The 22,644-nt window shown below is 38.0% G+C and overlaps 1 protein-coding gene across 1 annotated transcript; it reads left to right on the forward strand.

Moving 5' to 3' along the window:
• The first annotated feature begins 227 nt into the window (after positions 1-227).
• On the forward strand, positions 228-22,070 carry Kdm3 (Lysine demethylase 3). The gene is made up of 6 exons (XM_069308822.1): positions 228-3,131; positions 6,027-6,598; positions 10,908-11,161; positions 18,145-18,842; positions 19,560-19,876; positions 20,375-22,070. Exons 1-6 carry the CDS (start codon positions 731-733, stop codon positions 20,636-20,638), a joined length of 4,506 nt encoding a protein of 1,501 aa, XP_069164923.1. The 5' UTR covers positions 228-730; the 3' UTR covers positions 20,639-22,070.
• The last annotated feature ends 574 nt before the right edge of the window (positions 22,071-22,644 follow it).

The raw sequence follows: 22,644 nt of genomic DNA on the forward strand, positions 1-22,644 counted from the left end.
GGCAAAAAGTTTTTACTCCTATTATGCTCGAGACAAAATCTATCAAAGTGCCCGACAATGCACAAACAACAAGGTTCCATCAGAGACCATAATGTTTGCACAACTGGATCATCACCAGAGAGATCCAGACAACGAGCAAATAATTTTCATATACAACAGATGATGATTAGACGTTGGTGAAGCACTATATACCAACAATCTCAACCCATTATAAACAGCAAGTTTACACTCTGGTACATTCTTCCATCTTCAAGAAAGACAGAATATCCAGCAGACTGCTCCACCCTTCATAAAACCATAAGTAAGGAAATTACAAGAGGCCAATTGGTCCTTACAATACCTCACTTCACCCCATGCTTCTTGGTTATATATTTGGTTGCTCAAGTTAGCTTGTATACATTTTACCTCACCTGCCCTTGAAAAATTTGACAGGCTCAACGATGCACATCACTTCGTGTCGGGTCATATAAAACTGTAAAAGGAGTTTTGGACAATTAATTTTTAAAGTGCCTTCTCAAGTCCTCACAAAGAACTCGAGAAATAGAGAAAATTTGTTCTATAATCGTTGATCTAACCCTTTTATCATATTTAATAACATTTATATATTTATATTTTCCCTACAGTAATTTGCAGTGATAGTTTTAATTTGGTTTATGAAGGGATGTATTATTAATGATTATTAAATCCTCATTTTTTTCAGAAGGTGGGTGGTTGGAATCAGCTGACTGGAATGGTCAAAACCGAGCGCATGGACAGTATAGATGAGCGTCGTCTTTTAGAGCAGCAGCAACAGCAACGACAGGAAGAAGCTATACGTCGTGCTCAAGAACCTGAAAAAATGGTTCATGATAGCATATACAGATATTTTCGAGATTCTGATAGAGGAAGGGAACCTCAAATCAAAATGCGTTATCCCCCACCAGCTCACTTATCTAAACCTCCCGTGGAAAAGCCCACAGCTCCTGCAGGTTTGCCTAAACTTGCAGAACCAAGCTTCAATCTTGGCAACTACCCATCAAACTACCTTCCTAAAGAAGCGAAGCTTCAACATACGTCTGAAAGGGTACCCTACTCACAGTATCATGATCCAAGGGATAAAACATCTGTTATCATACAGCCAGAAGTGAAGTATGAGAAAGCTCCACCACATTCTGTAAGTCCTAAGCAACGTCCCCCTGAAAGATCTAGTCCATACCCACCTGGCTCAGCGTACAAATCACATGATCCATCTCCATCCCTACACAGAAGCAACACCTCGCACCATCCACCGTCTTTGCCTCATAGTGTGGAGTTGACGAAAGCCAGGCAGCCACAGTCATCTCCACATTCTTCCCCTTCACCAGCCCATCCTGATCGTTATTTTCCTCCAGGGACCAGGCCACCACCCACAACATATTCTTCTAATCTTATTGCTGCTGGGCTGGTTCCCAATCCAATTCATGTTTCCTCCGTCTCTGCAAAGTCCAAGGTTAGCTCACCTCCTCCCCAAATATATGGGAAACCTGGCATTACCACGGGTACTCCTGTTTGTCGCGTTGATTCAAGACCGACTCAACCTGTTCCTTTAACAAGTAAAGCTCCAGTCACGTGTCCTCCACCTGCTCATTCAGGAAGAGGATCTCTTAGTGAATCCAGGCCTCCAATGCCTTCCCATGAACAGAGGCCTCAAATGGATAGAGTTCCATATGATGCTCGTATCTATCCGCCCACAGTACCTTCTCCACACCATAAACATGTAGTGGCCCCAGGTCCTCCTCCTGTAAGAATGCCTGCAGCCACATCTCCACATCTTGCAACCCCTCACATTACCCCACATCCTTCTCCACAGCCAACACAAACACAACCACTTGACTTAGGTACTCGTGAAGACACTGCATCTCCTAGCAAAAGAAGAACCCAAACACCCACTCCACAGGACCCCAAGAAAGCCAAGTTTGAAACGACTAATAATCAGCCATTATTATCTCGGGTATCGGAACCTAGTCCTCTGTACCCAACTGCTGCCACTACTATTACTACAGTGGAAAACACTGCTGTGTCAGCAAATTTGTCACGTGTGGCAAGCCCAGCTTCGCGTCCGCCCAGTCAGCCTCCCCCTGCCACTACCCCAACGTTGCAACGTACAGAAAATTCTTCTTCTCCCGGAACAAATAAAGTACCTGAACCCGAGAAGAGTAGTAGTCCAGGTCCAGTAGGTGGATATGTGCACAAGCTTAAAAAGGCCTGGCTCCAGAGACATGAAAATACGCCGGATGCTCTTCCCCCTACCTCTGCTTCGGCGGGTCTTTCAACTAGAGTAGCAACACCACCTCCGGCCAGTACTACAACTGCATCCTCAAAACCAACTACAACCACCATTACAACTGTTAAAACTGAATCTAAAACTATTGCACGTAAGCCAAAAGTTGTGAATAGCATACCTAATGGGCATAGTCAAGATATAAAAGAGGGCGACTCGAGCTCGACCGACTCTGAAGGAAGTACCACACAAAAATCTAAAAGAGGTAAAGGAAAAAGAAAATTAAAAAAGATGAAGAGGGGTAGTGATAGTAATAGTGACAGTGAAAAAGATAGTGATGCTAGTGAAACAACTATAAAGAATTCTGGACGTTTACCTTCAAAGCCAGATTCTGAACCTAAAAAGAGAGGAAGAAAGCCAAAATCTAAACAAGAAAAGGACAAGGAAGATGGTCCAAAGCCAAAAAAATCCAAAGAGGAGCCCCCACAAAATGATCCTCTGCAGAAACCTCCCGTATCTCAGTTAAAGAAAACAGGGGAGAGCTTCTTGCAAGATGGATCATGTTATGAGGTGGCTCCCAAACTGCCCAAATGTCGTGAGTGTCGTTGGACTGCGCACCAGAGAAACAAGAAAATGCCCAATATATTTTGCCGTTTTTATGCCTTCCGTCGCCTTCGCTACACCAAAAATGGACAGCTAGCAGTTGCTGGCTTTTCTGATCCCATTAAGGATGCATATGGAGAAGATCTCAAGCTGTGGGTGCCAGACATTGATAGGCCTCCAAATGATCTGGATGTTGATACCAGCAAGTTCCTGTTGACCCATGTTGGTGACCAGTTTTGTGACTTGGTAGAACAAGAGAAAGAAGCAATGGCTCTCCACATGGGTGATGGTAAGTTTATTTTATCAATTCAAGAAAATGCATTTGTATATTGAATAAACAATAAAATCAATACTTTGGTAACTTATGTAAATATTGTTATTCCCATGACTGAGATTTATAATAAAGCACCATGATTTTTGGGCAATAATTGTTTTGGCATCAGTTAACTCTGATGCAAAACTTTTCTTTTTTGACACTTAATTTCTCCACCTTACTTGACTTTTTTTCTGCATCATTCTCTCTTCTAATAATCTATCTCTGGATTTTTATCATATTGTTAAAGGATGTGTAATGTTTTTATAATTAAGGTTTACTATTGAAAGTTGTATCAGCTTAATTACTATTTAAATGAATTTTATAAATGTCATTAAATGTTCCATGTTTTGTTTAAAAAACAATGATACTTATGATGCAGGCAGTTTGGCAGGCCTGTTTTTCTTGAGAATAATATCCTAGGTAGGGGAGCAGAGGAGTAGGGTGCAAATGACTTGAACCAGCTGTCTAGTGGATTATGACGCTCATTTTCTGATCCAAAGTGGGAAGAATAACAAAGTTATCCACTGTGGATGTGACACCCAAGTGCTTGCCATGCATTTTACCCCATAAACCTGTTTCTTTTTTAGGTCTGAACTGGTTGGCTGCATGTATAGCTTGTTGCACCAGAGCTCTCTGCAGTTGCATTGATACCATTTTTTTATAGCAAATAATTTATTACCACAAATGATAAAATGCCATTTGTGCATATTTATACACCGTATGTATATATAAAAAGCACACTTTGACTGCTATAAGGCAGAGAAAAACTAAATTAAGGCTGGACTCATTCAGCCTTATTGAACTCGATGAATGGAGTTCATCGCCATTCTCCTCCTGAGACCCACCTATATTTCCACCAATTTGATCAATCTATTTGCAGAAAATACCCTGTAATCTTTCTCCTAACTAGTACATAGCAGTATCGATAGTCAGACCACCACTAGTCCCTCTGAGGGTTTTATGAATGTCATTGGCAATTCCTTGTCATGTTCATCAATCTTATATCCTCATCTTGTATATACAGATACAAGATTTCAGAATTGTTTCTCCACAATGTCTGTAAAGTTGTTTGCTTACACCTAGTTGTAAATTTGGATCGTGTGTTTTGATTTCTGTGATCACTGTTTTCTCCTCTGTTGTCCACCAAAACTGAGATATTTCTAAACGAACAGATTGATTGTTTGGATGGATATGGGTCCCTTATGTAGTCTTTGGAGACATACTTGGCCTCCTTATGGCTTTTGCATGCATTCCATACCATGCTCCTGGATCAGTGTTCATATAGTGGTTCTAATTGCAATTTGTATGTCCTGCTAACTCGGGGCAGTTGATTGTGGCTTGTGGAGCCGCCCCTTTCTTGCCATAGGATAAGCGATAATTGATAAGCATCCCATCATAAAAGGATTTGGCCTGTGGTCTTGTTAAGGCACAGAATTCTGCCCATACCCACCTGGCTTTGACTTGTTTATAAGTTGAGCTATGTTTATTAACCTTCAGCAAAAGTTAGATTAATATTTCAGCAAAAGTTAGATTAATATTTGTGTTTAGTGGCAACGACCATTTTTCATGGTGCCAGAATTTTGTTTGTGGTCACTGCATTCTTTAGCTACTAGTTTTAGGCTGCACAGTACTTAATGTTGTTAAAAATAAGATATAGTGATGATGTACTGTGTATGTCTTGGCATCTGCAGTTCTGTTGAGAACCATAGATTCTTGGTCACTAACACATTCGGTACTTTGCAAATCCCTAATCTGATGGTGGATGCAGGAGAGCTGATTTTGGTGTTATGATACTTATCACTAGTGACTTTACAATACTTTACTACTTTACATTCTCCCTATGAGTTTTTTCCCAGGTTTCTTATATGTTATGATTTCACAGGATTTTATTTTACCTTAAAAAAATGTTTGGTGCAAAATCTGGAAAATGCCTTCGTGCAGTGGCTTGAAACTTTGAACGCTTGTATGTGGTGATGCAAGTAATGTGGGTGGGGAAATTAAGACCTTGATCTGTATCTTTAAAAGTAAATAAGTATAACTGTACTTTAAATGTACAAATCTGTTGCTATGGAATGCTCCCAGTTGTCGGCAACAAACAATATTTCAACCCTGAAGAGTATGTATCATAAAATGCACCATATACCAGATGTAAATTTTATATTCATGACCATACTAGTTTTAATAGACATTTCTAATTTCTTAACAAATACATTTATTCATTCACCTATTGATTCCCGTTAGAATGTTTCCCACAGTCTTAGTATGGGGTGGCATGAGGGAAAGGGAAGTGGAAATATAGTACAATACAGTAATGTGTGGTTAAAGATTTTTAAAACATAATGGTCTAGTCATAAATTGTTATGAGAAATTGGTCAGATGAAATGCTTATTTCTGATGTGCAGAATGACTAAAAAATTATGGATTTTTACTTAGAATTTGTATAATATAACCATACAGTATTTAATTTTAGCTGATTAATTTCACTGATTTGTTTCCAAATTGGGTGTATATATGTAGTGAAATCTTGGTTCCAATCCCCACTTTCCCCTCCCACACCAGTACATTTTGATTATATAATTTCTTACTTTTCCCTACGACCTTCTTGTAGTATCAATCACCACCTCTTATCTCTTTTGGCTTTCATTTTTTCTCCATCCTCTTAACACTAACCTCTTGCCTGTACTTGTTACACCAATCTGTACTCCTTACATTACCCTATTCGCATCCCAAGATATTCCAGCTCAGGATCTCTTCTCTCCTTTTTTTACAATTGCCTTTGATACAGAAACATTGTTATTAATATTAATGTTGTATGAGTATTTTTCACCAATTTGCAGCAGGAGTACTTATGAATTAATTTTTTTGCAGATACTGTAGTGGCATGGAAACGAGTTGTGCAGGGAGTTCGTGAAATGTGCGATGTGTGTGAAACGACGTTATTTAACATCCATTGGGCATGCAGTAAATGTGGCTTTGTGGTTTGCATAGACTGTTATAAGGGTCGAAAGAATGGAACAGTTAAAGTGTGGGATGAAGGGGGAAAAGATCGTGATGAATACTCATGGCTATTGTGTGCTTCTAGACTTCCTCATGAACAGGATAAACTAATGCTTACGCAGATTATATCTGGTAATGCACTCCTTGATCTGGGTAGGAAAGTGCACGAGGTGCGGAATCAGTGGGGCATCCCTCAGTATTGTGATTGTACAGAGGCTAAAAAGTACAAAGACCAAGCACCTCAAGATGACAAGAAGAAAGTCAATGGTGTGAACAAAGATCTGCTCAAGGACATTAAGAAAGAACCTAAGACAGAACTATTTAATGGAATTATAAAGCAGGAGAAGACAGAGAAGGTTAATAGCAAAGATGAAGAGATGTCCAACTCCCCTCTTAACTTCTTTGCTGATGTTGCGTTATCCAGTGACAAACGTGAGAGTGAGGTGAGTAAATGATTTATCATATAGTAGGTACCTTTTATATATGAAATTGTAGTGAAGCTAGATGGATTATTGCTATCATGATCATTGAGAACATCAGTTAATATGTTTTACAACATGGCAGCCTTAACTGGTTTCATGTGATCACATCACATAGTTGTTTGGTATTCTATTAAAATGTTATGGGCTGGATAGTTTTATCGAAAGAATTCTCCTTGGTATAAAAATCTTGGTTGTGAACAGGGTTTCACATAAGCTTCTTATTGCTAACAAAGTATTCTAATAGGTTCATAGCTTGAACTACAGATAGTGAATTTGCCAGTTGGTATACAACCTATTGGTTGCTAGTACTCGCCTAGTTATACTCGCCCAGTTGTGCTTGCGGGGTGGGGGTTGAGCTTCGGCTCTTTGGTCCCGCCTCTTAACTGTCAATCTACTGGTGTAGAGATTCTTTAGCTTCTTGAGCTCTATCATATTTACATTTGAAACTGTATATGAAGTCTGCCTCCATACGGCAGTGGAGTGGCATTGCTGTACTCATTCCTTGTGTATAACAATGAATGGAAACTTGAACACTTTTTAGGTGACTAAATGCTGGAATGCTGATATTGCCAACATGGTGCATTTTACTGAAATTGCTTTTGGAGCTCTTTCCTGGCGTTATTATGCCTGTTAAATTTAGTTTCCTTTGAAGAAATTTACAAATCAGAAACATAGTGAATGGAATAACATGCTTGGTGGGACTTGTCACTTACCAACATCTTGACTTTCTCTCTTCACTCAGTCCTCTGTTTCCTACGTGTCAAATACTCGAGTATTTAAGCATTACTTAACATCTTCTCAAATATCTCCTGTTACACAGCTTGTTTTTCTAACTCTTTGTTTGTCTTTAGTGTGGGAGGACAGTCTTTTAAGACTTCCGGGCAGTCTAGAAAGATGTAATCAAACTATGATTCTCGTGCCGAGTCTGGTCAATCTTGTCATAGAACTTGGTGTGATTTGTAAGGTATGCCTTTCTATTTCGTAGCCCCTCAAGGAACGGCTATCTGCTTTTGCGATAAAAAAACCCTTCATAAAATGGCTCATTTACTGTACATCTTGAGGTTATCTTGAGGTTATCTTGAGATGATTTCGAGGCTTTTTAGTGTCCCCTTTTTTTAGTGTCCTCTTTTTAGTGTTTTTCTTACATGCAAGAAAAAATGAATGAAAATACAAAGAAAAGCACAAACATCCAAGTACTCACCTAGTTGTGCTTTTGGGGGTTGAGCTTTGGCTGTGTATGTCTTTTCATACATATTGAGAGGGGGGTGAGTGGAGTCTATGGTCACATTGCTACATAATTTTCCTTATCGTATAGGGGGTGAGGGCTCTGATGTTTGTTGGAGGTTTCACTTCAGTTTATGCAGTGTGTGGATCAAATACTTATGTACACATAATTGACTAAAAGAGTGATTGCAGGTCTATATGCAGTACTCATTTTAATGTGTTCACCTGTATTTCATGTAAGTTTGTTCCTAGCACAGATCAAAGGACGTGTCTTGCATCCCACTCCTTTGCTCCAATTCTCTCGGGGAATGTTGTCCAGAAACAAACACTGGTGAGAAAGACCAAATTGAAATTTTATGATAATTGCAAGTACAGTACACAATAACTTTATCACATAGTAAACAATTAAGAACTATAGTTCAGTACTATTTATTTGTGAGTCTTGGTTAATTCCAGTACATCAGTATACATTATCTATATATGGTTATAATACGTACATTCTATAAAAATGAACTGATATTAACTAAAATCAACACACGACAATAACCACGTTATCCCGGGATTAACACATGATCTTTTAATTTTGCAATTTTGTTTTTAATGTCCATAATGTCTTGGTCAATAATAATGGGTAGCAAATCACCGAATCAATTGAATATATTAATTGAGTTAACTAAGACACTAAGGCAATGAGATGTTCATGTTAAATGGGAAGGCTTAAAGGCCAGTTAGTAAATAGTTTGTTATACACACATGAACTTATAACATTATTGAGCCTAATAAACCTTGTTTAGTATCTGTTCTGTAAGTTGTGGATGGAAGTAACTTTGACAGTTTGTCCTTTCGGCATATTAAAGTTGCTGACCACCCATACAGGGTGCAAGTATTTCCTTAGTTCTGTGATATGATTGTGTTTCCTGCTTCCACTGATGCTCTCATGTATTTTCTTTCCATGATGAGTGTCCTTGTCTATCTTTTCTATTTCCTTTATTCTGTTAGATTTAGGTCCATTACCCTGTCCTCGTATGGCCCTAGTCTTCTCGTGCCTCACGAGGTGCAGAAGCCACGTAGGTCGTGTAAATTGTCTTTGAAGAGTTCTCGTTTAGCTTTTTAAATTCTGTTCTTATGTGTGTCAACTTTCCTATATGCTGCTGCTGTTATCCTGTTTGTGTGTCTTTTGTTAGGGGGTGTTGGAATTATATTCATTCCCAAGTCCTCTTTCTTTTTTCTGATTCCTGTAATTTTTCTTCCTCTTGTTGGGGCTGAATATTTAGCAATTATTTTTGTTCCAACTTTTGCAGCTTATTAAGGTCTTTGGTTTTTAATTCATTAGTTTTGCATCTTCTGCAAACACTGACATATAAAGGCTCACTCCCTCTGGTAGGCGATTCTATATCGGCACCTTTCAGATTATGACCCTTTGTTTCCTGTCTGGAAGGTCTTCCAGTGCATCCTGGAAACCTAAGCGTAGTTTCAGGATAAGAGCTATGCTCCTAAATGTCCTATCCAGGTGGTGGCACTTGTGGTATACCATCTTCCCAGTACTCTGTTCTGTAATGCTCAGACACTCCCGATAATTTTGGCACCCACCACCACCTCGCTTGTTCCAGCCATCTACCACTCTGCTTGCAAAAGTGAACTTTCTAACTTTTTTTTGGTAGCTTTGTTTCCTAAATTTGAATTTATGACCCCATTAAACTTGATGTTGCAATTTCAAGTATTCTATGTAAATGTCGATTCCTGGTATAGTACAATACTATTTTATACACTGATCATATCACCTCTTTTTCTTTTATCTTTTAGCTTTGGTATGTGTAACACCTAGTTCAGTTTCTCCAGCTATCCCTGCTCCTCGATCTTGTACATCAGTATTTTGTGAGGAATGGCATCAAATGCTTGGTGTATATTGATCGAGCATGACTTTCCCCCTCTAAATCCATGCTACTCATCGTTTGTGAAGTTTATCTCATTACTCTAGAGGGTACATTTTAATGTAATACCACATATGCATTTGAAAATAAAATTAATAAGTACTCCTCATCAAATCCATTTCTTATATTCTTCGTACAGTATTACCATAAGGTTTTCATAAACAAACCCGAGTTTGGATCTAATCATCAGCTGCTGTTTTAATTCCTTTGGAATTTATTTGTAATATTCAATATAAACAGGCAGGAAGTAATTTTTAACAAATGCATAATTTCCAAGAGAAACAAATTGTTTACTACATGCATTTTTATTATTAAGAGTCAAGTTATAATAGTTTCAATAGTAAGGTATTTTTAGTCCACCTTGTACAAATTTAAAAGCCACTCTCTAAATGTTTGTTGGTCCATAGTCTTTATTAGAAACATGGCCCCCTAGAACATTTTGTATGATCTCTCTTCTCTTGAGAATTCTTTTAGGTCTTGGCAGTACCCGATCACTTAAGGTTAAGAATCGTTAATCGTTCAAATTAACAGCTCTACGGATGCTATTAGGTGCCTGAATACACAAACAAATGTCCTACTTTGATTGTAACCTTCGCATCATTACAACATGCACATCATTGTAACATTTTAACTGCTTTGACCCTCTTGGGTTTCTCCACAAACTTAAATTTTATGGGTTGTGAGGATTCTTTGCATCACTGTTCTCCTTAATCTGAATGTCACTATTATTATTATTATTTATTATTATTATTATTATTATTATTATTATTATTATTATTATTATTATTATTATTATTATTATTATTATTATTATTATTATTATTATTATTATTATTATTGTTATTGTATTTATTATTAATGTTGTTGTTGTATTGTAGTTTTATATTTGAAAGAATGTTCATAAATGTGGTCTTTCAAGTACAATATTTTTCCCATCCCTCTCGTAAATTAAAGCGTAAAGAGCGTAAATTTTATTAGACGTGAGAATTGTAATTGCCCTAATTGATTTGTAAAGGTTTTTACTTCTTATATTAATTATATCTTGTCTATCAGCCTTCCTACATTACAAATTTATTAATTTGTGCATAATTAATAAACACATTGTTATTTTGCAGAGTTCTGATTCTGACTCAGATTCTGATTCTGACGAGAAAGAGGGCAACTTTTCCACATTACGGAAGCTATTAATACAGCCAAATGGAAATACGAAGGAAGAATCTGGGATCAGCACAAAGCCCAGCAAGGAGAGTAAAAAGAAGCCCAAATTGGACACTGTGGATGAAATCATATCTAGTGTAATTGAACATACTTCTAGTAAAGAGGATGTGAAGGACAACAATCAGATAGTGCTCAAACATTTCGTCAGAAAGTAAGTTGGAATTTTGTTTATTGTTTTAATACCTAACATGCAGCAATTAATTTAGATGCCCCCCCAAAAAAGAAGAAAAACAAAAAAATCCTCTTAGAATGATTAATTTAGATGCAAAATACACTGAAAAGTGGAAATTGGATGGAATGTTTACATTTGTAGTCTGTTTTGTGCACTGAACAAATTGAATGTATATATATCAGTAAAAAATAGGAAACCTCAAAAGCCCTAATGGCCGTACATGGCAGCTCTTATTTAAATGAATGATGCAAATATTAATGGCTTCCTATTTATATTGTGCATGTAAATATGAGTTGCCTCTTAGCCTATTCCAGGCAGCTTCTATTTATTTCATGGATAAATTAATGAAATATGAAATAAGGATGAGCCCGGCGAGTTTAATAAACCCTGCACTGCGCACTTGTTTTTGGCAAAACTTTCATAGTGCAATTGTTAAGGACACATTTTTTTTTTTCTAAATGTTCAGGTAAAGTTAATGTCAATGTTTCCAAACTCCACCATTTTCATTTCAAATCACAGAGTGACGAAAACATTAAAAAGACATTAAAATATAGGCTAATTAAAATAAATAGCACAACCCCCCCCCTTGCGCGCGCACACACACACACAAAAAAAAAAAAAAAAAATAAGATTAGGCAAGAAAGAGAAGGCTGGGTAGACTGCATTTTCTTGGATTGTCGGAAAGCCTTTGACACAGTACCACATAAGAGGCTGGTACATAAGCTGGAGAGACAGGCAGGTGTAGCTGGTAAGGTGTTCCAGTGGATAAGGGAGTACCTAAGCAATAGGAAGCAGAGAGTTACGGTGAGGGGTGAGACCTCAGATTGGCGTGAAGTCATGAGTGGAGTCCCACAGGGTTCTGTACTCGGTCCTATTTTGTTTCTGATATATGTAAATGATCTCCCGGAGGGTATAGATTCATTTATCTCAATGATTGCTGACGATGCCAAAATTATGAGAAGGATTAAGACAGAGGAGGACTGCTTGAGGCTTCAAGAAGACCTATACAAGCTGAAGGAATGGTCGAACAAATGGTTGTTAGTTTAATCCAAGCAAATGTAATGTAATGAAGTAATGAAGATAGGTGTAGGGAGCAGGAGGCCAGATACTAGGTATCGTCTGGGAGATGAAATTCTTCAAGAGTCAGAGAGAGAAAAAGACTTGGGGATTGACATCACGCCAGACCTGTCCCCTGCAGCCCATATCAAGAGGATAACATCAGCGGCATATGCCAGACTGGCCAACATAAGAACGGCATTCAGAAACTTGTGTAAAGAATCATTCAGAACTTTGTATACCACATATGTCAGGCCAATCCTGGAGTATGCAGCCCCAGCATGGAGTCCATATCTAGTCAAGGATAAGACCAAACAGGAAAAGGTTCAAAGGTTTGCCACCAGACTAGTACCCGAGCTGAGAGGTATGAGCTACGAGGAGTGGCTAAGGGAATTAAACCTCACTTCGCTGGAAGACAGAAGAGTTAGGGGGGACATGATTACCACATTCAAGATTCTCAAGGAAATTGTTAGAGGTAGATAAAGACAGGCTAATTAACACAAGGGGCACATGCACTAGGAGACACAGGTGGAAATTGAGAGCCCAAATGAGCCACATAGATATTAGAAAGAATTTTTTTTAGTGTCAGAGTAGTTGACAAATGGAATGCATTAGGCAGTGATGTGGTGGAGGTTGACTCCATATACAGTTTCAAGTGTAGATATGATAGAGTCCAATAGGCTCGGGAACCTGTACACCTGTTGACAGTGTACAGGTTTTGGTTTGACAGTGTTACAGTTGGTCTTGGTTGTGCTCATTCTGTATTTCATAATTATATAATGTATTTAGGACATTCTTGGTTACTATTCGTAAATGTTTAGGGAAAGATTTAAATCACCACAGATCATTTTCTTCATATTGCATTGTGACGAGAATGAAAATTATGGAAGTTTTTGTTGGTAGGTTTTCTGAAGGCTTTGAACTTGATTGACCATCTTTCATTATTAGGGGGTTTCAAAGTAGTTGTTGTTTTTTATTTCTATTTGATCCTAAAATAATCTGTATGATGATTAGGACATCATTAACATTCATGCCATTTCATAATACTGTACTAGGAAAGATGCTGGAAAATTGTTGTGGCTTCAAGGGGTAAACTACTAAGCAGTTGCCATAATTGGAGACCCCCCCATTCCTGCGTTAAATTGTTGTCAAGGGCTTTCTATTTGTCCCCCCTTGAGTATTAGTGTTATGTTTTTTCCAGATGATTGGGATTTGATTGTTGCTGCTGGAGGTGGCTAGTTTATTGTGCACCCCATACTCATCCTGTGAGCGTTAGTGCAAAAGCATTACAGAGGGCACAAAAGGTCTTTATTAGACCTCATCTTAGATTATTACATAAACAATTTCATCTATCCTTCACACCTTATAGTTACATGTCGGCTAGTTACAGAGAATGTTCTATTTCAAGAGCTATATATTTACAGTAAGTCATTATACATTAACTCTTGGGCTGCTAAGGGTCATAATGGCTTCAACATCCACAGGCACAAAAAAAAAAATCCCCAAAATTCTCTCGTCTTATAAAAGTGTTTGTTCATTTATGTTCCCAGATCACGGGAAAAATAAAAAAAAATCGTAGGTGGTATATTTTGGGTGCACTAGGGTGGGGAAGTCAGGCAAAAAAAAGAGGTGTTGACAGAGCCAGTCGCCAGACAAGGTCTGCTCCTCCCGTGCTGTCAGGTGGGGGTTGCCACAAAGATATTATTACCTAATTATTTCAATGTCTCCGACTGATTTTTTCTTTTTTCTTTATTTTTTGCAGTAATATATATATATATTTTTTTTGCAGTAATAGTATTCAGTAGTGTGTATAATGTGTGAACCATCGCTGTACTCAAAATTATTGTATTCATATTAGTGATTCAATTATGTTAATTAATAAAACAATAAACAAATAGCTTTGCTGTTATTACACTATATAACACAGGTTATATGTATATATCTGCATGTTTTACTCACCATAACAAACCACTAATTTGGTATTGTGAGTCAAAAAGCAACGAGGAGTGACCGCCACATACCAGCCAGCCACTCGCTGCCACTCCCTCCCTCAACAACACCTCACTCGCCCACATTCTCCTCCCATGATACTGTTTTCGCATTTATTCACTATACACAGACGTTATATATAAGTATTTACATGTTTTGTTCACCATAACTGTACATCTAAGCTTGTATGGTGAGTAAAGGCAGTAAGACATAGCTACTCACACAGTCAGCTGGTGGCGGCCGCCCTCAAGGCCAGACGCACTAATATTTCTCCTCCAACAATACTGCTTGTGTTATTATATTATAAACACACATTATATATAAGTATCTACATGTTTTATTCACCATACCTGTACAAATAAGCTAGCATGGTTCCCAAAGACCATAGTGGCCACCAGTAAACAAGACATATCACGCAGACAACGCACCTCCCTCACCAAAATGGCGGCCCCCAACATACTCCTATTGCTGTTATTACACTCTATACATACGTTATGTATAAAGTATCTACATTTGTGTTCATAGTGAACCACTAAGCTGGTGTGGTAAGTCCAGTCAATAAAAGGTGGCCACACACAGAAGACGATGCCACCTCCCTCCCTCCCTCAACATTACTCCTCCCACCATGGAGCACAGCGCTAAATATCACCACAATCCTGCTATTATCAGAATCCTGGTCAGTTTTATCACAGTCGGGGGTCTTCTTCTGTAATACTATCATTGCTATATAATAGCATGAACATATATATTTTTACATTTTTAGGCGATGTGGTCACAAGCTGAACAGCGGTTCTGTGAGCTCATGCTGCATGCGTCAGCCTTGGTGGCTCGCTCAGTACTGAAGCTCACACCCAGGAATGTTAATGTTGGGCCACGATTTTTTTTCTTGGTGGCATCTGTCAACTATCAGTCATGGGTGCACTATAGCTGCCCCTATCCCACGTGGGGCGTTTAAATCAAGGCGCTAGACACTTGAACAACTATTAATGTATTGCACAGTTCCGGTTTTCTTTCTCAAATCATCTATATATGTATTGTGCGGTCTAAGGGTTAATGGTAAGTGTTATCGCTAATACATAATTGTTTGAACAATGGAGATATTACAGTCATAGGGGTAACTGCTGTTTATTATTAGTCTTCACAATACTGAGTTAATTAATCTCATATGTCATTTATCTACTGGGAGCGAAATATGGATACAGCGCAAGGATTTCAGGTATTTTTATCCTTGGTAATAAGATAGGTTGCCATATCATACAGCATGAGCTTAGATTTATCTCTAAATGGCTCAATTTTACTACAATCCAAGATATCGTGTTTGAGTGTGTCCCTGTCTTTGTCCTCACACTTTACTTCATCTAGATCCCTATACAAGCCAAACTGCCAGAGATACTTGTAGCCAAGTCTTATTCGATCTGTGACATCTAAGTCTACTGACTTTGTTACTTGCCCCATACACATGTTTTACTTCACAAATTTCATTGTGATAAACAATGAACCTGCTGATTCCAATTTGCACTGTTCTACTTTCTTCAAATCCATCAAGGAGTTTTCGTCTAATGACACTTTTAAGGGACCTATTTGATTACTCAAGATTCCGTTCAGTACTGTCTTTATTTACTGCAACCTTAGCAAGGGCGTCAACTTTTATCATGTTCCTGCAGGCCAATGTGAGAAGGAATCCATAACATTTTTATATTTACACTGTTGCTAAGTATGCTTATATATCTATGTCTGGCTTCTGAGACAAGCACATTATTACTTGATTGCGAATTGTTTATTGCCAATAGTGAGGAAAGGGAGTCGGAAATAATTAAGCTGTCTACTTCAGTGTTGTCAATAATTTTGAGTGCTACCAACTCTAGCTTACATTGTGGATGCCCAGTTACTAATTCGTATATTCCTTTGAATTGTGTTATCATCGGGCTGATGAGCAATAACAGCACTTCCTGCCCTCCCTGTAGCTGTATTGAGTGATCCATCAGTGTATATGGTCTGTGTTATGTTGTTTTCAGCTTGTATATTGTGAATGTGTTTTATGGTGCTTAATTTAGCAGCAAGCTGAACATGAGGGTTGTTTGTGATTAGTTTCTTGATGGGGTATGCAGGGGTCAGGATGTCAAAAGGTACTATCTGCCAGGGTGGAAGGAAGTGCTGTACTCTTTCATCTGTATATACATCATGCAGTCCCATCATTTTAATATGAGTGGCTGTTCTTCGAATCCATTTTGACTCGTTGGTTCCATTTCGTATGTGTTCTAACAGTTCAACTGACACAATGTTGTTTTTATTATCATGCAGAAGCTTTAGTCCCATCATGAGATTTATTTCAAATATTCTATCTCGAATGCTAAGTATATTGTATTTAATTCTTTCCGCATATTGAGAACTTTGGTAGTTATAGGACAGCCAAGTATAATTCTGAGTACTTCATTTTGCATTCTTTCCAGTCTATCAATACTTTTGCCATTTTGCAGGACTAAAGCTGGTGCATGATAGTCTATCAGAGACCTTATATATGCTAAGTACATCATTTTTGCTATTCTAATATTAACACCATATTTAGGGCTGTATCCCACTACAGTTCTGAAAGCCTTTAGTCTGTCTCTACATTGTTGATGTAACTTATTGACTGCACTTGAGGTTCAAGGGACAGACACACCAAGGTATTTGAAAGAGGAGACATAGTCTATTGGTATGTTATCTAAAGTTTTCGTGGTCCACTTTTGCGGTTGCCAATTTGTCTGTTAAATACCTTGGTTTTAGCAGCTTTGATTACAAGATCAAGGCTCTCACAAGCTGCTTGTATACAATTTAAGATTATTTGCATTTTGTGGTGGGTTCTAGTATGTACAAACATCACTATCTGCATAGCTGATAGTGATGTTTGTTGGACTAGTTGGGATTGATTTTAGTAAGGCATTAATTAGAACATTAAACAAGGTAGGACTTGGTACTCCTCCTTGTGGGATGCCTAATTGCATTAATTTGGTTTCAATTTTGTAGCCTTGGAACAGTGCAGAGGACTTCCGGTTGGTAAAATAGCCCCGTATCCATTGTAATAATTGTCCCCCTATATTCATTCTCGCTAATTCGTACATAATCACTTTCCTATTAGCAATATCAAAGGCATTTTTTAAATCAAGAAATGTTGTGTACTTGTGCCTTCTATCTTCAAGAACAGTGAGAAAGGTTGTGAAACACTTTTACCATGTGAAACCATTGATGTCAGGTGACATGTGCTCTTTAACTCTATACAATACTCTATTAAGCACCATTCTCTCAAAGGGTTTGCACATGCAACTGGTCAGAGGGATGGGATGAAAGGCATCAGGTTGGCCAGGCTTTGGCACAGGTACTGTGAGACTGCTGGTCCATGACTGACTGGTCCATGACTGTTGCCCAGTTATAACTCGCATTAAACAATTCTAATAATGGGTTACCGGGTACACAGATGTAGGAGTCTTAGAATATCATAGGTGATGCCGTCCTCACCAGGAGCAGTGCTACTGCCCCTGGAGAGGGCTGCATCCAATTCATAATCTGTGTATGGAAAAATCACATTCATCATGTTGCTTGCTCAACATGAAATTTATTATTACCAATATTTATTTTTACCAATAATTTTGTTTATGCATTTCCAGGCTTTGCCCAGGGGAGTATGCAGGTTAAGTCCACTAACAAAACCCTCCCATCCATTTTGTTGAGTAGATGATTGGGAGCTCCCTCAATTCAGCATCAAATGGGATATAATGTAGATTCATATGGCCCCCTCCCTCAATTACTTGAATTTCCTAGAGGATCTAAGATACCAAAGTCTTACAAGATAAAATATCTAAATTGTTTTCTTTTCAGTCATTTATTAATGTAGCATTTATACAAAAATCAGTACAATATTATTATTGTTTACTTAACAGGTACAACTACGGCCCCCGTGGTCGGGATCCACTGCCAATCAGGATTATGACAAAGACTGAAAGCAGCATGTTGTATCCGGGTGTGGCACATTCTTGGTTGTGTGATGGGAAACTTTTGCGTTTATTAGAACCTTTGGCTCCAGGCAACACTCCCCTCTTTCAAGACCAATGGAAACGAGGTCAGCCCGTTTTAATATCTGGTGTGGGACAGAAGCTCAATCCCGAACTTTGGACACCTCAGTCCTTTTCAAAGGATTTTGGTGATATTAAAAATGATTTGATAAATTGTCTAACTGGAAATATTGTGCCCAATCAACCTATGAAGAAGTTTTGGGATGGCTTTGAGAATTATGGAAAAAGACTCAAGGATGAGAAGGGTCAGCCAATGGTACTAAAACTTAAAGATTGGCCTCCAGGAGATGACTTTGCTGAGATGCTACCCTCGAGATTTGAAGATTTAATGAGTGTTTTACCAATGGGGGAGTATACAAGAAGAAATGGACGTCTTAATCTAGCTGGTCGCCTTCCAGAATGTTTTGTTCGACCAGATCTGGGGCCCAAAATGTATATTGCGTATGGGTCGGCAATTCATCCAAATAGAGCTTCCACGAATCTACACTTGGATATCTCGGATGCTGTAAATGTCATGTGTTATGTTGGAGTTCCAAAAGATGCAGATTATGAAGATCACATTAAGGGTAAGTTCTTGCTTTTTAAATTGCAATTGCAAATTGTGAATACCTGTTGTGTGCATGGTTTTGCCTTTATTTTATTTTAAAGAAAATATATCAAAATTCATTTATGAAAAAGTTCCTCATTAAATGTTCTGCAGACTTTACCTGTACATTATGATAAAATGACAGTCCATGTGTTGGTAATGTATGTAATGGCTCGTTAACCCTTGAAGAATATCACTAATGAAACCTGGTCACCCTCTGTGGACATGAACAAATTATTATAAAAATTAGGAATTACTGTAGATTTTTTCTAGCTCAAATAGCAGTACAGTATTGTACTTCGATTTGAGCTCATAAGCAGATATATTTTAGGTGAAGAGTGTATAGACGTAAGTGTTCATGCAGTGGGAAGTGCATTTGCACTTAGTTCTTCAGTTCTTCAGTAGACAGTGAATGAATAGTCAATATAGTAAAATAATAGATTTTATATTGTATGAATTGTACTGTTGATACTGCATATATATTCCTAGAAACTGCTTGAATATTAGGACAAAACTGGTAATGCCTTCAATTTATTTGGCAGTCTTGGTAATGTGATATCTAATTAATAGCTCATTTGCTGAATAATTCTGCATGTATACATCTTAAGTTGTGCAATATTCTTCCACCGAGATAACATTTGTTGTGTTTTATGACATTACAACATTTTCTGAATGCTTTACCTTACTTTTGATGCAGGTGCATTCAAGGCCATAGATGAAGCAGGCTGCGATATCCTGACCAGACGGAGAGTACGTGAAAAGGAGGAGGTACCTGGAGCTCTGTGGCATATTTATCATGCTCGTGATTCTGATAAAATTCGTGATTTGCTCAATAAAGTGGCCATAGAACGTGGGGATAAGTTGGAACCACACCATGATCCTATCCATGACCAGGCTTGGTACCTCGATGGCCCTCTTCGAGAGAGACTGTACAAAGAGTACGGAGTCGAGGGCTATGCTATCATCCAATGTCTTGGCGATTCACTCTTCATTCCAGCAGGAGCTCCTCATCAGGTATCTTATTGTTCTTCTGGCTTTTGTATTCAGCTTTTTATTGTTGATATACTCTTCATCATTTGACTTGGTTAAATGACAAGGGTTAGGGGCTGCAATTTTCTACATGCTAGTTTAATTTTTTTAATTAAAAAAAAAAAATTCAGCTAAGCTACGAAAGACTCAAATAATTTTTTTTTTATAGTGCTTCTATTGCAGCCTGCACTAGTTATTTTCTACCTTTGATTTGAAAGTCCACTTTGTCTTTGTTAGTAAAGAATGGTCATAAAACTATGCTATGACACTGTAAAAAAAAAAAAAAAAATTTAATGAGGTTTGCTCTGATGCAGGATATGTTTGTTGAAGTATGAGTAGATTCTATTCTGGTACTAAACATTCTACTTTGATTAGCTGTTGGTAATAATGCTTGAACACAAAGATGATACTAGGAATACAAGGCCGTTCTTCAGATGAAGAGGCTATGCCACACACTCATTACCAATATGTTTTATCTTACAGGTTCGTAACTTGCACAACTGTGTGAAAGTGGCAGAAGATTTTGTTTCTCCGGAGAACATTTCATACTGCTTCCACTTGACACAAGAATTCCGACATCTAAGTGATACACATACTAATCATGAGGATAAACTCCAGATTAAAAATATTATTTACCATGATATGAAAGACTCCATGGCATGCCTAATGGCTACCAGCAATGAATTACAAAGGAAGATTGAGGTGGAGGAAGATACAGACAGTAAAGTGAAAGAGTCAGACTCATGAAATTAGCTCAAGTGACTAGAACTTTGTTGCAATGAAATCGTGATTCTGTGCTCGTGAAAGTGTTTTTACTTTTTTCTTTGCAACTCTTGGAGTTATGGAAAATAGTCGTGTAGTAAGAAAGTGACTACAAATACGGCTTTATTATGTGCTGTAATAGAACTAGCTTTGCAGTGAATGAACAGTGCAGTGGTCTTGGAAAAATATGTTTATAAGAAATCAATTTCCTACTTTCGAGTGCAAAAAAATCTATTCCACTTTCAATTTATAAGACATCATGATTTGTATGGAACATGATAAAGTCCAGTTCATTTTGATGTTTATTAACAAAGACAAGTAATGTAAGTAGAGATGGTGTAATTATTTATTAATCCTATATGATGTACTAATCACAATGGACCTTATTGTTAAGGACCTACATTAATCTCTATGTATCCACGGTGTACTTAAACCAGTGATGCGACATAGAGTGCACAGGATGGTGTGCACGTTAAAAATTTTGAGCCAATTTTGGCTCCTCCACTTGACCCAGTGTGTTTACACAGCTTATTGTGTGCATTCTGGTTACTGGTGTTAGGTGTTGACTCCATCTGGGAAGCCATTTGCAACAAGTGGAGTTGTAGAGCCTCTGTGCTAACAAGCCAGGAAACCCCCTTGTGGCCAGGCAACTGCCCCCGTCACCCTTCCATGCTCTTTCTTTTTATCCATAACTTGAAATGTAACTCTGTAGCAATCTCTGTATCTGTCTGTTGCACACACAACATACCAGTATACATAATAATCAGGCCTCATCTTTAAATAAACTGGCTGAGGCCTGGACTGCATCTGTATATGGATGGGACTTTGCCCAGCTATAACATTGGTAGTGAGAGTGAAGCAGGGAGCCCAAGACCAGGGGGAGGAGAGTTTTGGCTGTGCTATTGAGTGGCAGTAACCAGCTCCACAACGACCCTCCACCTTTGCTGCTGCTGCCGCCACCCCTCCTCTCCCCCACCTCGCTCCCTGTTGACCTAAAACCATGTCTATTTCATTTTGTACATTGATCTCATTGTTGGTGTAAATGTGAGTAGTGTTGAGGGATGGATGTTACTTGTAGTGTGTTTCTCACATGTCATGTTGTTATATTTGTTTATTACTGAAGTATGTGTTTTATTTGAAAAAGAAAAAAAATACAAAACACAAGTGATAGGCATATTGTTGCCATTGACCTTTCTTTTATTAAAACTTAAAACTTAAACAGAGAATAATTTATTTGCTTGTAAAGTGTGGGCGGATGTAGAAATGTACATTGATGTAGACGTGTAGTGCGCGAGGGGTGAGCAACGCCCTGAAGACTGCCCCTCACCCCGCCTCACCAGGAGGACGCAACTCTACTACTTTTTTGTACTGTCAATATGTAAACAGATCACAATTTGAATAGGAAAAATGATGCCAAGATTGTATTTCTCTTCCCCAATTTCCCTTAAAACTGAAATTGTTTGCAGATTTATATTATACTGTATAGGCTGAACTAGAAAGGACAAAAGTATATTTTTGTTTTTGAAAACTATTGAAAATTTGTACCAAGGTTGGTTTTAGGCCTAATTTTTTTATATTCAGCTTCTACTCAATCTTGACTCATAGGTCAGATGTTATGAACAAGGATATTTTAGGGCATTTGAGTAATCTTGACCTTTGAGAGTCGGTAACTGATACTGTGGCTAGTAGATATACCGTACAAATGTATATATGTTCAATAAAGCCTCATAATTAAATAATTCAGCCTGTGGTCTGTTACTAAAGTTAGACTTCTCGGTAAACATCTATTTTTTGTGCTTTGTGTTTAATTTTGTTTAATACATTTAAATTTAAAATTACACCTATACACAGTATCCAATAGATTTAACGACCCATATGGGGTTATACCTCGGTCATTAAATCAAGAGGGTCTACTAAATACGAAGGAATCAAAATGTCCTTAACTCTTTAGTCATGTTTGGGAGGGCAAAAAGATGGATGGTGGGTAGACA

The sequence above is a fragment of the Procambarus clarkii genome, chromosome 63 (assembly GCF_040958095.1).
Source record: "Procambarus clarkii isolate CNS0578487 chromosome 63, FALCON_Pclarkii_2.0, whole genome shotgun sequence".
NCBI classification, from domain to species: Eukaryota; Metazoa; Arthropoda; class Malacostraca; order Decapoda; family Cambaridae; genus Procambarus; species Procambarus clarkii.

Bases quoted from the DNA above. Each gene is read 5' to 3' on its own strand.
- Kdm3 (XM_069308822.1), top strand. From the start codon at position 731: ATGGTCAAAACCGAGCGCATGGACAGTATAGATGAGCGTCGTCTTTTA. The intron at 3,132-6,026 runs GTAAGTTTATTT...ATTTTTTTGCAG, and splicing joins GGCTCTCCACATGGGTGATG to ATACTGTAGTGGCATGGAAA. The intron at 19,877-20,374 runs GTATCTTATTGT...TTTATCTTACAG, and splicing joins CAGCAGGAGCTCCTCATCAG to GTTCGTAACTTGCACAACTG.